The 14,680-nt window shown below is 45.5% G+C and overlaps 1 protein-coding gene across 4 annotated transcripts in view; it reads right to left on the reverse strand.

Annotated features, from left to right (window-relative positions):
* The window catches only part of srgap2 (SLIT-ROBO Rho GTPase activating protein 2), a 51,307-nt gene that overhangs the window by 5,268 nt on the left and 31,359 nt on the right, over positions 1–14,680 (reverse strand). For all 4 annotated transcript variants that reach the window (XM_053429697.1, XM_053429695.1, XM_053429699.1 and 1 more), the window contains exons 3-18: positions 12,841–13,003; positions 9,606–9,668; positions 7,783–7,998; positions 7,288–7,416; positions 6,279–6,500; positions 6,098–6,199; positions 5,814–6,011; positions 5,596–5,680; positions 5,077–5,104; positions 4,763–4,793; positions 3,462–3,522; positions 3,165–3,242; positions 2,909–3,043; positions 2,712–2,817; positions 877–1,101; positions 161–240 (exon numbers count right to left, since the gene is read on the reverse strand). In XM_053429697.1, the coding sequence (XP_053285672.1) occupies positions 161–240; positions 877–1,101; positions 2,712–2,817; positions 2,909–3,043; positions 3,165–3,242; positions 3,462–3,522; positions 4,763–4,793; positions 5,077–5,104; positions 5,596–5,680; positions 5,814–6,011; positions 6,098–6,199; positions 6,279–6,500; positions 7,288–7,416; positions 7,783–7,998; positions 9,606–9,668; positions 12,841–13,003 (1,922 nt within the window). The remainder of the gene's footprint in view (positions 1–160; positions 241–876; positions 1,102–2,711; positions 2,818–2,908; positions 3,044–3,164; positions 3,243–3,461; positions 3,523–4,762; positions 4,794–5,076; positions 5,105–5,595; positions 5,681–5,813; positions 6,012–6,097; positions 6,200–6,278; positions 6,501–7,287; positions 7,417–7,782; positions 7,999–9,605; positions 9,669–12,840; positions 13,004–14,680) is intronic.

Below are 14,680 nucleotides of genomic sequence, written 5' to 3' on the forward strand. Positions count from 1 at the left end.
ATCTGGTGACTGTGCAAAGGTTAAAAGAAAGCGGTAACAAAGCAGCATAATAACCAGGATACAAAGGAGCTGGATTTAAAGGTTACAGCCAGAGTAACTTGTGAGAAAAGCAGGGTGAGATCTCATAAAATGGTGACAAGTGTGTGTGTGTGTTATTCACCATCTTCGCTGTTGTTCCTGACAGAGACGGTGTCAGGCGCAGGCTCTTCCACAAGGGGGGGCTCACACTGTGGACTGTCACTGAAGTGGACACAGACGGCAAACAACGTTAAGAGGACACAAGCACAAACGTTTCAGACTGTCAACGTCTTCATGACTCGCAGCTTGTGCTCATATCCGTCTGTACTCTTTTTTCTTTTTTCTGCGCATCCTTCAATTGTGGATACGTCCTGGCTGTGGCCCTCTGGGTGCAGAAAGGCCAAGCTATGCCAGTGTGATAAAATGTTCCGTCTACACTTTCTACAGCTGAGACTGAGGGCAGGTCGGCCTGGGGGACCTACAGCCTAAACAACTGCTCTGACTGGCAGTAATCATAATAACTGGAGCCGAGGCTTGTTTTTACAGTAAATTTCAAAGTTGGTCGTTATGTGTGCATTGTGGTGCGTGTGCGTTGGTGTGTGTTTTGTGCTCTCCTGGGCTGCCGTGGTCAGAAGGTACTTTAATCTCCTATGTGATGGAGGGTAAGCTGATCCTCGTGGCCCCCTGGCCCTGAGCAGAGCAGACAAGCTGAGCCCCCATCACTCTACAGCGGACCCTGAATCAACCCCCTGCAACCCCCTCTGCCCTTCTAGCTCCATAGATCAGACCCTACATTACTTTATTACTCCTCAAGCTCCCCTCTTATACATCTACCTTCCGTTTCCCCCCAGCTCTTACCAGAAATCTTCTCCACTTCCAGGGATGATGTAGATGGGGCCCTGCAGGTCCTGCTGTCCGGAGAAGATGGTGCTGTGGTGGATGATGATTGTCTTGATGAGCTCGTTGACGTGGGCCTGGCAGGAGACCTGGTCGTTGCCCTCTGGGACAGCCATCAGGGTGGGGCCGAAACAGATGGCCAGGTTGTAGGGGTCCATCATGTTCTCGTCGCTGTACTGAGACAGGCTGAGCGGAGGGGAAAGCAGAGTCGTTCAGAGGGCATCGTCTCATCCCTTTCTCTTAAACATATAATAACGATGTATATACAAAACTGACTACCCACACAAACAGCCATGAAAGGTCATTTGTAGCTTACATCACACTCAGCTTGTAAATAAGCTGTGATCTGCGGGACTCTGACTGCACAAGTTTAAAAAGTAAACACTTTCCAAACCCTACCTCGATTCCTCTGTTCATTTGTATGATGTGGCGATGGAGAGACTGATGATGTGTCTGTGTTTCGGTGTGTGAGAAGAAGCAGGAGCCTTCAGGAAGCTCCTCTGTCTCTGGCATCACTTGGTTTACCCAGGAGTCTCAAATTTCAGGTGTCCTTCATCTTTCACTCCCTGTTGCTACCTTCCTTTACTCAAAGGCTTTGCCAAGGTTGTTGGGGATTGATTGGACAGTGAGGAATGTGTGTTTGTATGTGAGTCTAAAACTGATGGATAAGAATAAACTTAGCCAAAACTACACCATAGCACACATTCAGAAAAAATACTATTCCCTTTAAATCTTTGTGACACAGGGCTCGTATATGTGTCTTTATTTGAACTGCCTCCAGGGGCATTGCAGCAGGGCAGGCAACGCAGGCAATTGCCTGTGGCCTCGAGCTGAGAGGAGGCCCCAGAGAACGGCTGATCCACTGCAACAGCGGTTTTGTGAAAACCCCCTTAAATTCTACAATTGGCTGTGTACAGGAGGAAACAGCCTAATGAGGCCCCATGCCAATAGCTTTCTGCATTTTGCTTGAATACTAGAATGTCTATCATGTATCCTGGGTTGATTTGGTTTGATGCCGGGCCCCCCTGGTCCCTTTTGCCTGGGGCCTCCCAAGTCTCTTGAGACGCTCCTGACTGTAACTGAGAGTAATTATTTTCTCATCTGTCCAAGCTGAGTCTTCTTTTGGTTGAGTTTGTCCTTGTCTTTTTAAAGAGCTAGTGTTTGTGGCTGATGTGAATCCCCATGAGACACTATATGTGTTATTGGACCATACAAATATACTTGACTGTAAGTGGGAAATAAACTTTCACAAGAAGTAAAAGCTTCCTGTTCAGTGCTGCAGGGGCAGAAACAGTCTTTGCAGTTTAGACTTTAATTAGGATGAGTTTCCACATAGGTTAAAGGATGTTTAGACTTGGTGTGAGAAGGCCAAATAACCACATTCTGGTATTTATGAAACTATTTTGTGAGTGTGGCGTAACATTAGTGCATCAGAAAAAGCTCTTCAGTGGCTGAAAGGTTGTGCATCAGTCTATGTTACTTTAACACATTGCTCACAGTGTGTAAATAGCAGCTATTTGTACGAGATGTTTGTTAATCAAAACTGATGAAACCTGTGGCTAATCACATTGTTTGGGCTCCAGCACATGTTATCTAATTAATAATCACTTTTGAGCAAAACGTTTGTTTGTTGAGATTTTAGATAATTTCTCTGTTTTTTTCACCAATTAGTTTCCAAGTGTCTTGCCCTGTGTATGTGTGGGGGTGTGTTTGTGTGTGTGTGTGTGTGTGTGTGTGTGTGTGTGTGTGTGTGTGTGTGTGTGTGTGTGTGTGTGTGTGTGTGTCCTGCTACTCACTAGTTGAGGAAGGCGAACAGGTATCTCATGACGACGAGGGTTTTGCTTGGTAGAGACTGCAGAACCTTCTTAACGTGGACCGCCCGCTCATGGAGGCTCTCCATCGCTGGAAAAGAACACCGCCACGACGCCCAGGAGATTATCAACACAATCGAGGGCAAACCCCAAAAATAGAGACAAAACTATGCAACACTTACAGACACAGGATATGACCTCATGAAAGATTTCTTTAGGGAAGAGGGCGTGGTCCAGCCCTCTAAAGTAGAGCTTCAGGACGCCAGCAATGGAGTCCATGTCGTGGTCATTCTGGTCCCCTGCCAGCGGGTCCTCACCTACGACCGGATGAGCAGCGAGAAAGAGGGGGAGGAGGAGGGAGAGAACAAAATGTATAAAGCACAGGGTAATGAGATTCTCTTTAAAATACTTGTTGTTCCTGTTGGATCTTAGTTGTACCTCTCTCAAATGCATTCTTGATGTCGTTGACTTCCACCTGAGAGCCCGACACTCTGAAGATGCCCTCGTGCTGCAGACCTACACAGATACAAACAAACACCCTCCATTAATTTTTCAGAATATGTGCGTGTATTTGTGGATATTTTGCGTTTTTGTTATTTAAAGCTGAGAGGGTCTGGTCAAATTCCCAGTTTCATTTTATCCAGAACCAATCAAACTTGACATAGCACTGTAACCAATCAGCACACAGGGAAAGCCGACGCTAAACCTATCACTTCACTGAAGAATTTCGCTCACCATGGCGACTGATGAAGCGGATGCAACTCTCAACCATCAGAGGAATGGCCTCACCCGAGTCCTAAAATGGGGGGATGGTGGGGGGAAGGAATTACTGTCAGTGAAGGAAGAGACAGGAGACTGGTGCGGACATGACACACTGTGCACTTCTTGTCAGGAGAATTTCCACACACGTCTATGCACACACATGCATCGGTGCACACATTGAGGTGGAGTGGGTATCAGACATGGGGGAGAAAGGGTGGGCACAGCACCCAGCTGTTGCTAGGAGACAGGGCTTTTCCCTATTCCCTTTGTTTGCTTAGGGTTTCCAGAAATCTCTGCGAGGTGAGGCTGTGGAGTGCAGGTTGAACAATACATGTACAGAATTGTTATGTGAACACCGTTGTGCTTTTATATGTGGACTATGAGACCAAATATTGAAATGAACCGTTGATTTCTCTTTTAAGTGAGAGTTTATAGGTAAAGCATACACTCACCCACAAGAGGGAGCCGAAAACATGAGATTCTCCAACTGAGCACCTTTTAACACTGGTGTTATTTCAATTTGCCTGACAACACAACTGCAGACCAGCTGATTCGGAAGTAGTTATGGACATATTGTATTAATTGTATTCACCAGAATAACCAAAAAGCGGTCAACATCTAGATACTGATGCATCCTGTGGGCCGAGGATACTGTGAGACAACATGTGGCTTGAGTTACAAAAACAATCATAGCTTCTATAAACAGCAACGGGTCGGGGCCGGGCATTTTGAGGAATTATAAGAGGAAGATGAAAAAAAGATGAGGAAGAGGAAAAATGAACTTTTCAAGATGCAGTTTTGTTGACCAGACATAAGCAGAGTGATTGTGCCTCATCCAGGGTTTGAACTCACAAACTTAGACTCTAAAGGCAACTGAGGATCTGGTGATGATAGTGCTACCAGGTAACCTCACTTCACTCATGATGTTACATGACACTAAGTTTACAGATTTCTGCTCAATTGGGCCTTGAATTTGGTGAAGTTCTTGCACTTACGGTTGATTTGCTATGAATTTTCAAAATTTTAAACTTTAGATTGTTGTAGCGCCACCATCAGGACTATTGTCCCCCATTGGCATAGGACTGGACCTATACGTTTGGTTTATTTTCATCCATGGATTTCATTCAGAATAATATTAATAATAATAACAATTATTATTATAACTATTATAATAATAACTTTGAGGAAAAAAAGAGGGACCATCACCACATCAGCCAACAATCTCACAGACACTCAGACACAAACTAACGCACAATCTAATGACAGATAATTACCTGATTCCGTAATGTTGAGTTTCTCCGTCCACTACGCAGAAGGAGAGAGGGGAGAGAAAGTATCAGCACTCTGTCATTATGTCTTCAGAGAAAGTCTATTTATGCACACCACTCTGGTAATGCTCTATTTGTACACTCATGCACATGTGTTGAGAATATCTATAAACAGTGAGCGGGAAATAATACCCCTGGTTGCCAAGAAATCAAGCTTAAATGTTGCTATGGTATATGCAAGTGTGTGTGTGTGTGTGTGTGTGTGTGTGTGTGTGTGTGTGTGTGTGTGTAAGCATATTTCCTTCCTTCACCACACCTACCTGGCAAGGCAACAGTCAGACTTCTGACCTAAAAGAGGGAGAAACAGGAAGACAGCGAGGGGGGGGGGAGCAAGGGAGCAAGGGGATGACAGGAAGAGAGAGAGAGAGATACGTGGTTGTAGTAGAGGCAGAACACATGAGGAAACAGCTTCAGATGGAACGGAACACGGAGCAAACTTCCCTTTAAAGCTTCCATTTTCCTGTAAGCTTGTGGAAACACATCAAGCCCCCCCCCCCAAAAAAAATACACTCCCACCCAAGTAAACATAGAGCTGCATCCACATATGGCCGCTGTCACTGTGACCTAGCCCTGCACACATACACAGCTTGTGATTATCAGATGCATTAAAGTCATTCTGCTTCACTGCATGGGATGTGATGTGTGCCGATGTGCCGCTCGTTTTCTCTGATGTGCTTCCTGCCTTGCCCGGGGGCACCAGACCTTTCCTGAACCCATCTCCCTCCCGCAAGGACAACATCTAACACGGCATGAAGGACACTCGAGCCGTCCCCACTCACTCTCTCCAAGGGATTTCTGGATGAGGTCATGCTTGGAGTCCAGTCTGGTGATCAGGTTCCTGCCTTCCAGAAACTCTTTCAGCTTCTGCGACACACAAAGACACGCACACTTGAGCCCTAATTCAAAAGGATTATACTCCTCACAGCAGAAGCTCTCAACTTTGTGAATTGATCCGATAAATGCTGAGAGATCCTCGATATTCACAACTGCTACTGACCGTGAAGTAGAACTGCTCCGTCTCCTGCTGATTGGCCCGTCTCTTGGCCAGACTGGGCTTGCTGAGATAGGACTCGCTGAAAGAGGACTTGACAGATTCCATGCTGTTGCTGTGGTGGAAGCACTCGGAGACGTCATAGTCCTCCACGGTCACCATGTCTTGGATGGTGGACAGAGTGGCCTCCATAGTTTTCTTCACCTGTAAGAAGACAGACAAGACAGTTACAAGGGGCTGGAAGAAGACAGATCAATTATTGATGTTCCAGAAGCAGAACGATGTGACACCTCTTCATTCTCAATCTTGAGTGTGGACAGACGGGACTGCAGCTGCTGACACCTCTGCAGCAGCTCGCTCTCCAGTGGCTGCCGTGCACACATCATTCCCATCTACAAACACAAACATATTAGAAACGCCGATGTTTGAATACGCACTCCCTGTGTCTGAGTAAACACACGTGCACTTTACCATGTCGCCCATGTGGGACTGGAAGTCAAAGCGAGCCGGGGGGCAGAAGACATTGTTGTAGGTCTCCATCAGTTTCTGTTTGTCCCCATTGGGCTCCAGACTCTCTGCAGCTGACTCCAGTGTCTCCAGGCCCGTGTGTTTGGACGTCTCCACATTCTGTTCTGCAGACAGGTAGGTCTTCAGGGCGCGATGCAGGCTGGCATGGTAGCCCAGGTCACAGCACTGGCACACACACACACACAAAGACATATGAATACATGGCCTGAAAGGTAAGCATTGTCAGTATGGAATGAAATTTGATACAACTTTGTCATCTTGAGTGGTTTGATTTTTGAGAAAGAGAACCAGAGTAAATTCAATACAAGTTGCTTCTGACATTTAAGCAGTGATAATATATTTTTTTTCTCCTGCAACACCCAGCACACAGGCAATCATTTGCAAGTGGCAGCTGCCCAATACAACAACAATGTTGATCTGTTATCCTCCACAGCAGAAATGTGAGATCAAATACATACACATACTCTACAAATGGGAATCAATGTTATTATTTCATCGGACACGGGTTGCTAGCTCCCTAAAGTTTTTCATGACCCACAGTTTTACATTTTCTCCAGGTGGTAACTGCCAGACTGATGTAAAGCAAAATTGTTATACAAATTAGGGAGGAAAACTAATATTGGGAATTTCACTAACTGGGGTTGTTGGCACTGACACGCTTATTGAACAAACTGTGCTCTGATAACAGAGTGAGAGAATAAACACCTGCAATCCAGCAGGCAGTGAAATGTTACTATCGAGCAGAGGATGAATGGTTTCCATGACCGCTCACTGTTTTGGACACTGGCTGTCTATGAGGGAGAGGAACCAATCGCTTTTCATTCAGAGCACTGAAGCTAATGTGAAAAGACTGGCTGAGGGGCCACCAAGGCTCAAACTCAGGGAAACACACACACACACACACGATTGTTAACTGTTAACCCACTGAGTAACCAAGAGTGTTTATACTCACGTCAATGATGTCGGAGAGGTCATGGATGTAATATTTGAAGACACAGCCGTTGGTGGCTTCGAGAGCTAGCAGGTACTCATTCCGGGCCTTAATGGCCTTCAGCTTGTTCTCCGTGTACTTAGCTTGTCTCTGGTAGGAGAGAGAGAGAGAGGGAAAGAGATTGAAAAAGGAGAGAAGTAAAGAAATGAGACAAGAATGTAAAGTGCAGGGTAATGACACATAGAGAGAGAAAGAGAGAGCGAGAGGAAAGGACGGGAGAGGGATAATAGGTGTTGGAGTGAAACGCCTCAGTATTGATTATGGATAATAATACGTGTTGAACCATGTAGCTGTGACAGGCCCCAGCTGTAGTCGACAAGGTTAGCAATGAGCCCGTCCTGCACCCATAAATCATTTATCAGACACGCACATAAGTCAGCATGACAACAGGTGGAGCGATCGAAAACAGCTCTCCACCATATCGCCCCCTCCCCAGACAGACCAGGCTCCGCTCACCTTCTCCTTCATCTTCTCGATTTTCTTGACACTGGAGCGTCGAACAGGTTTGTCGTCGGACTTGATGTTGGACAGCGTGTCGGGGGAGCGCGGCGTCTGGCGGTCGTCCTGTCGCCCGGAGCGGCCCATCTGCTTCTCCTCTTGCTTCTCTGCGTCCTTCAGCTTGGACTCAGCATTGATGCTGTCCGTGTTGTACATGTGGTACGTCTTCATCACCTGGGAACAAGAGGACATCTTGAGATCATGAGATATACACAAGCGTTAATGTACATTTTCCCAGCTAGTCTCCTCCCTCAGCCCTGACTGGATCACAAATGGGATTATGGCGTTCAGCATTGTGAAAAGAATGGAGCAGTGAGGCCTCAGGCACTGGCAATAAAACAGTATAACAGTCAATGAGTCACAGACAGAACCCTCTCTACTGTACAACACTACTGTGCCGGGACGTGGTGGTATGACTCTAACCTGATGAGTTAAACACATGAAACAAGCGTGTGTGTGCAGTGTCAGCCTTATTCTGATGACCACCACCAGGAGCCATCATTATATTCCTTAAACCCTCCTCAAAACACTACAGTCAGAAACTGGCCTGTCTGTGAATACGCATGTGAGAATGTTCGCGTCACTCAAACCAGATCTATTTCTGTCTCTGCCCATACAGTGTAATTACAGCTCAAAACCTGCTTTTATGGGCCGGCTGAGCTGAGACTCGACGGTTGCTGCTCCGAGCCATGATGTAGTAAGAAACTCTGCCCACAAACACAAACTGAAACACACACCGATTGCCTCAGTCCTTTTGGCAGTGCCATGGACATGTGTAACCAGACACTGGGATGCCCCTGACAGCGTGAGAGGACCAAAGCAACAGACTGCCAGTGATTATGTCTGAAATATCAACAATCACTTCAGACTGTTGATTAGTAGAAATCTGCACAACAAAATCTTTCAGAAACACATCTACAACAAGTTTGTAGGCAGAGTGGTGCTGTGGGCTAAATTCCAAGAACATTATGGCAGTGGCTTTCCCTTCATTCTCAACTTTAATTAAAACTTAGTGTAATTCTGACCTGATGATGCAGCAAAATGTAAACTTGAGGTCATTTAAGTTTTTAGAATTCATCTTGAGGTGACTCCGAATACAAACATTCAAAGAGTTCATTATGATACTCAAGATATGTTTTATTGAAAAGTAATAACATTTTTGGCCACAGAAGAATAATCATGAGATTTTACAGATATCAGTGGGTTTCATTCTGTAAATGTCTGAAAAGAAAACTGCCTGGCTATTCATCAAATACTTTATCGATAAGATCCTTCAGTACAAACAGAAAGTTGTGGACGGACTGACTTTACTATAGAACCAAGCTGCTAAAAGCTTCACTCCTAAAATGATTGTAGCTAAAATGGCTCCTTAATATCCGTGTCGTGATTTAATCTATAAGCTTTTTAATATTTACATCTGCCACAGAGGTTATGTTTTCTCTTTTGTTTGTTTGTTTGTTGGCAAGGTTACACAAAATCAAAAGAGCATATTCCCACGAAATTGTGGGCAGATCTGGATCAGGTGGCCGATCTAGGGTTACTTCCCCCCACTCACTAGAACATTGCGAGATAGGGCATCTTTCTGTTTTCCCAGTGAATAATTCCTGGATCCCGATGAAACAAGTCAGACACAACTGGGGGAACTGATTTCTATGAGTGTGTCCTGTGAGCCTCAGGCTGCTGACTGTGGCACCACAAGTGCAACGCTCATCCCACTGAGAGTCACAACACCTACTTATGGATTCACACCATTTGAGTGTCATTGCAAAGGCCTCTCTTACCGTGTAAAGCTCGTTGAGAACTTTCATCATATCTTCCTGCAGCTGTACGCCAACCTCTTTGCTCTAGAGAGAGAGAGAGAGAGAAATAAAGACACATTAAGTTCAATGAAACACGGAAACCAGTTGCTTAGTGTCATTACTCGCTGCTTCTTCCAGGTGTCCATTTACATGCTGTGTTCATATCTCTGTCTCACTAAGGACGTGCATAGCCACTCGGCCATGTGGTCAACCGACAGCCCCATCATCAATCAAGGCAAGAAAAATCTGGCTGAACAGGACTGGGTCAGTCGCTGGAACGAGCAAAGTGATGGTTGACTTGATGGATGTGGAGTTAGAGAAGGAGGCTACAGATACTGATCACTAAAGGATGGCAGGGAGGCAGGGGGAGTGAGACAGGGAGGAGCAAGGGGGAGAGGACGGGGCCAAAGACCGGGCAGCAAGAAGACAGGGAGTAATACAGGCAGTACCATCCTCCAGTCATAACTGCAGGGAGCTACTAGTGACGGATGACTTCAGCAACCCGCACATCAACAGACTCCACACATTCATAACTTGTCTCATACGTTTAGCATTTTGTCTAAATCTTATCGAACAATTTAAGGTAGGGTTGGTAGGTTGTTTCTGAAACACTTATTTGTTATCTTATTTGTTTAAATCCTCAGAAAAAAAGCTGGTGTCTGTGGTAAAAGAAAGCAGGGGAGACACATATGTTGAAAATAAAGAGAAAGAAACGAGGGACTCCAGCAAAATAGTTAAAATGTGAAAAGAAAGAAAGAGAAGCTTTTAGCCGGCACATGTTGAACATCTGTCTGCTCCTGGAGGAGGGCAGAGCAGGGACCCGGATAGCATCAGGGTGTCAGAGGTGAAAGGTTTAAAGAAAGGTGTGATAAGAAAGAGAGTCTGGGCTTATGGAGAAAAAGGAAACAGAAATCATTATGACGATTGGATGTTGCAGAGGGAGAAAGTGACAGGAGGAGAGATTTAGGGTTCTGCAAGAAGGAGGTAACAGGATAACTAAGGTTGTCCCGCCCTCGCTCTTTTAAGTGCCGCAGGAAGCTCATATTGGGTGACAAGCTGCCAGTGCAACCAGTCAAAGAGCAATGGGCCATGGCTGAGCCCTCCTATCTATCAACCGTTCATCTTGACCTTTGGACTTTCCTCCTGCCTGTGGCCGTCTAGTCTGGGTTCAGCAGGATCACAACTGAAACCAGTAACCAGCACACTTCATTAGCCCTGACGTCTGTGTACTCATTCATGCTAAAAGACCCGTGACAACATCATATCCACACCCTCCACTGCACTAACAGTATCATTCTACGCTACTTTTCACACTGGCTAAGATGAATGTTGACTTCTCTAATATGGCGCATGGTGTTTGTCTCCATGAGTTGTGTATGCATGAGTTGTGTGCGTCATGGCCCCTGGCACTACTGGTTTTCAGGCCTTTAACTGGAAATGCTATAAATGAACTAATTGTCTGCTTAATTAACCAGCAGAGTATTATCTGTGTGTGTGTATGTGTGTGTGTGTGTGTGTGTGTGTGTGTGTGTGTGTGTGTGTGTGTGTGTGTGTGTGCGCATGTAGCCTATTTATGACCCAGACATGAAGAAAGCAACTCTTGTGCCAGGGAGCAACCAGAAAAATAAAAATAGAAATCAACCTCCATGACTCAACTAAGGCTTAGAGCCAGAGAAAGAATGAGAAAGTGCTTTTTAATATTCATTTTAAGTACTGGTATATCAGAAGAGCAGTAGAAAGAAAGTGGAGGTACGTGTGTGTGTGGGTGTGTGGGTGTGTGTGTGTGTGTGTGTGTGTGTGTGTGTGTGTGTGTGTGTGTGTGTGTGGGGGGGGGGGGGGGGGAGAACCTGCGATCAGATGGTAAATGTACTTCAAAGACAAATGAAAATCCGGAGCCTGTACCATGACATTCCACTCACAGACTGCTTCACTTTCCACACAAACACACGTATCTTGCTACACTTGTGGGGGCTTTCTTTGGATTACATTCTTTCCATCCTCACTACATACTTTACTTAAATCTTATCCTAAAATTGAACTAGTGTTTTAACTTGTAATTTTTTTAATAATTTAATTCAACCTGTAAGCCAAAGTAAAACCAGTTGAATAAAGCTGTACAAACTAATTCTTTGATTATTGCGTCACCTTGTAAAACTTGTCCCACATCAAAACCTGTGAAGACCAGTAATGATGCATGAAGATCAAAACATTAAAACGATTATTTCCTGAACTCACTTTGCTGCGCTAAAGTTAAATGTTTTTTTAAGTTGTTGGGCCGGAAACAGCTTCAATGCAACTCCGCATTGATTCTAGAATCAACTCTACAGGGATAGACAGCATTCTTCTAAATGATCGTCCCTCAGCAGCTGCCTTCAGGCATGCACTGAACTCCTGGGAATGGCCTGACATTTTTTGGAGGGGCTTTATGTGAGAACGCCAGTGTCTGACGTCGGTGTCAATGTGCTATAAACAAAAGCATGTGATGTCCGCCACTGAATTTATACGTTTACTGCCTCCTGCATCCTTTAATGAGACTTCATCCCTCGCTCATGTCTGAAAGATCTGGTGACTGCCATTCAGTGACCGTTCAAGCCTTATGAACGGGGGCATTGTCATCCTGTGTCTCTGCTCATTTTTCAGGTTTTCTTTTCTAAATCAAATCAAAAACCGAGAATTATTGTGCTTTAATTCAGCATGTATGCAGTATTTTTGTATTAGGTTTAATATGTCCATCCTGGATATGAACGTCTGTCTCACAGGGGAGACCTCAGTCCTGGCATGCTGGCTGTACCAGGTCACAGCAAGCTCTTCATCCACATTTCCTAGGTCTTGTCCCTCTCTCCTTTCAGTCAAGCAATGCAGAGATCAGAGGAGACAAGAATGAGGCTTCTGTATGAACAGACGGCATAAAGTCTCCTGGCCTCAGGTTCAGCTGACGTGCTGTCAGTCAATAAATAAGCCAAGACAGAAAACAGATGCTGGAGGGGAAAATGGACAGTGCAAAAATGTGGCATGGATTATAGCATATCAGGTTGTAGTTCTTCTTCTTTTCTCCTTCAGTGTTTAAAATGAGAAGCATCTTCTACCAGTTGAAAAAAAAAAGCCCGCTGCACACATGAAAAAGACTTTGAAAGACCTCTAATCTCCACACTGAGCAGATCGAACCACCAATGTGAGTGAATTCCTGCTGTGTCTGTGTGCTTGAGTGTGCACTTGCCTTCTTGAAGAGTCGTCCTGAGTCCTCGCTGATCTGTGCAAAGCGGGGAATGATGTTGTTGAGGTAGAGGTCAGACAGAGTGGCGTGGTCGCGGCTCTCCCTCTTCACCTGGAGCAGCAACAGGTTCCAGCAGTTCACAGGAGACAAGATGCTCTGCTCCTTCCTACAAGCACACACAGAGACAGAGGGAGTCTTAAAATAAAGTCAAAGACCTCTGAGCAAATGTTTGGATAACGGACGATGAGCGTGAAGTCGTCTTTATCTTCTAAACGTCCCTTTTCTTGCTCCTGGCAGATGCACACAAACATGGAAAAAGTGTAGAGAAGAATACTGCACAAAAAAAACCCACTACTCTGGACTGTTGAAAGATCAGACAAGATACTTGGAACACAGACAAAGAGTGTAGGGAGTGAATGCCCAGACAGATTTATGCTTAAAACAGCCACCCTCTCTTTAAAAGAAACGCAAACACACACACACACACACACACACACACACACACACACACACACACACACACACACACACACACACACACACACACACACACACACACACACACACACACACACACACACACACACACACACACACACACACACACACACACACACACACACACACACACACACACACACACACACACACACAGCCACCCCAAATGGGGATTCAGCCAGGGTACAAAACCCAGCAGGAAGATGTAGGACTCCCCCACAAGCACAGCTGTCACAGAAACGACTGAGAGAAAAAGAAAAGATGGAGAAGAGAAATTGAGAAAGAAAGAGAGATTTAATGTCTCTAATGATTTGTAATAGTTTACTAGTAGTGTGTCATTGTCTTTTGTCAATTGCCCATAAAGCCACTAGACAAAAGCAAGACTGTCAATGCCCTATTTACCCAACAGCACAGCCCCTTTATTTGTGCGCTTAGTGTGTGTGTGTGACTGTGTGTGCTTGTGTACAGTGTGTGTTGTGGGTGAACCACGGATGATCTAGTGGCTAAAATGGATTATGAGTGAGTGTAAATGGATGAAAGGTCTTTAAAAGCAGCTTTAACTGGATAAAGAGCAAAGAGCCACAAGGCATTTACATCACAGACACACAGACACACACACAGCTGAGGGTCAGGATAAGTAGAGCACTGACCCAAGCATACACAAGGTCAGACACACAGAGAAAGTCTGTTTCGCCAGGGGTGGTGATGGGGGGGGGGGGGGGGGGGATCCGCACATATGTACGTGTGTGTGTGTGTGTGTGTGTGTGTGTGTGTGTGTGCGTGTGTGTGTGCGTGTGTGTCCTTCACAGGCTACATTAAGGGACAAATTCCACACTAAAGACGAGTGGATTGGGGACTGTTTGTCTAATTTGGGCCCAAAAATGTGTCCCCACTTTGGAAGAGCAGAGGTAAAGGTAAGGGTTAAGCATAAGGGAAGGGTTGAGGTCAGTTGTGGCTCGGGCGGACACTGATGAGATTAGTCATAGGCAATGATGTGATTGGCTGGTACTGGCTGTCACTGGTCAGATGACAGAGTGTAACAACAATGACAAATTCGGGGAAAGAACAAGAAGAAATTCAGCCACACAACACGGAGCCAAAGCACTGAAACTCGCTCCGTGCTGCGTGCTAACCTCGAGTAGCAGTCGTGTGGCTACATGTGTGTTTGTGCCGCTCTACTGCAACTTCTCTCTGCCGCCTGTTTCTCTTCCGGCTTGTCTGTCTTCACCGTTTGCGCAACATCTTCTCCCACCAAAACTGGGCCACAGTTCCTCTATTTGCTCAACTGTCCGGCTGCTCTGCCACCATGTGACATGTCACCCTCGGCCCGCCACCGATCATCTCC

The sequence above is a fragment of the Pleuronectes platessa genome, chromosome 2 (assembly GCF_947347685.1).
Source record: "Pleuronectes platessa chromosome 2, fPlePla1.1, whole genome shotgun sequence".
In the NCBI taxonomy this organism is placed as follows: Eukaryota; Metazoa; Chordata; class Actinopteri; order Pleuronectiformes; family Pleuronectidae; genus Pleuronectes; species Pleuronectes platessa.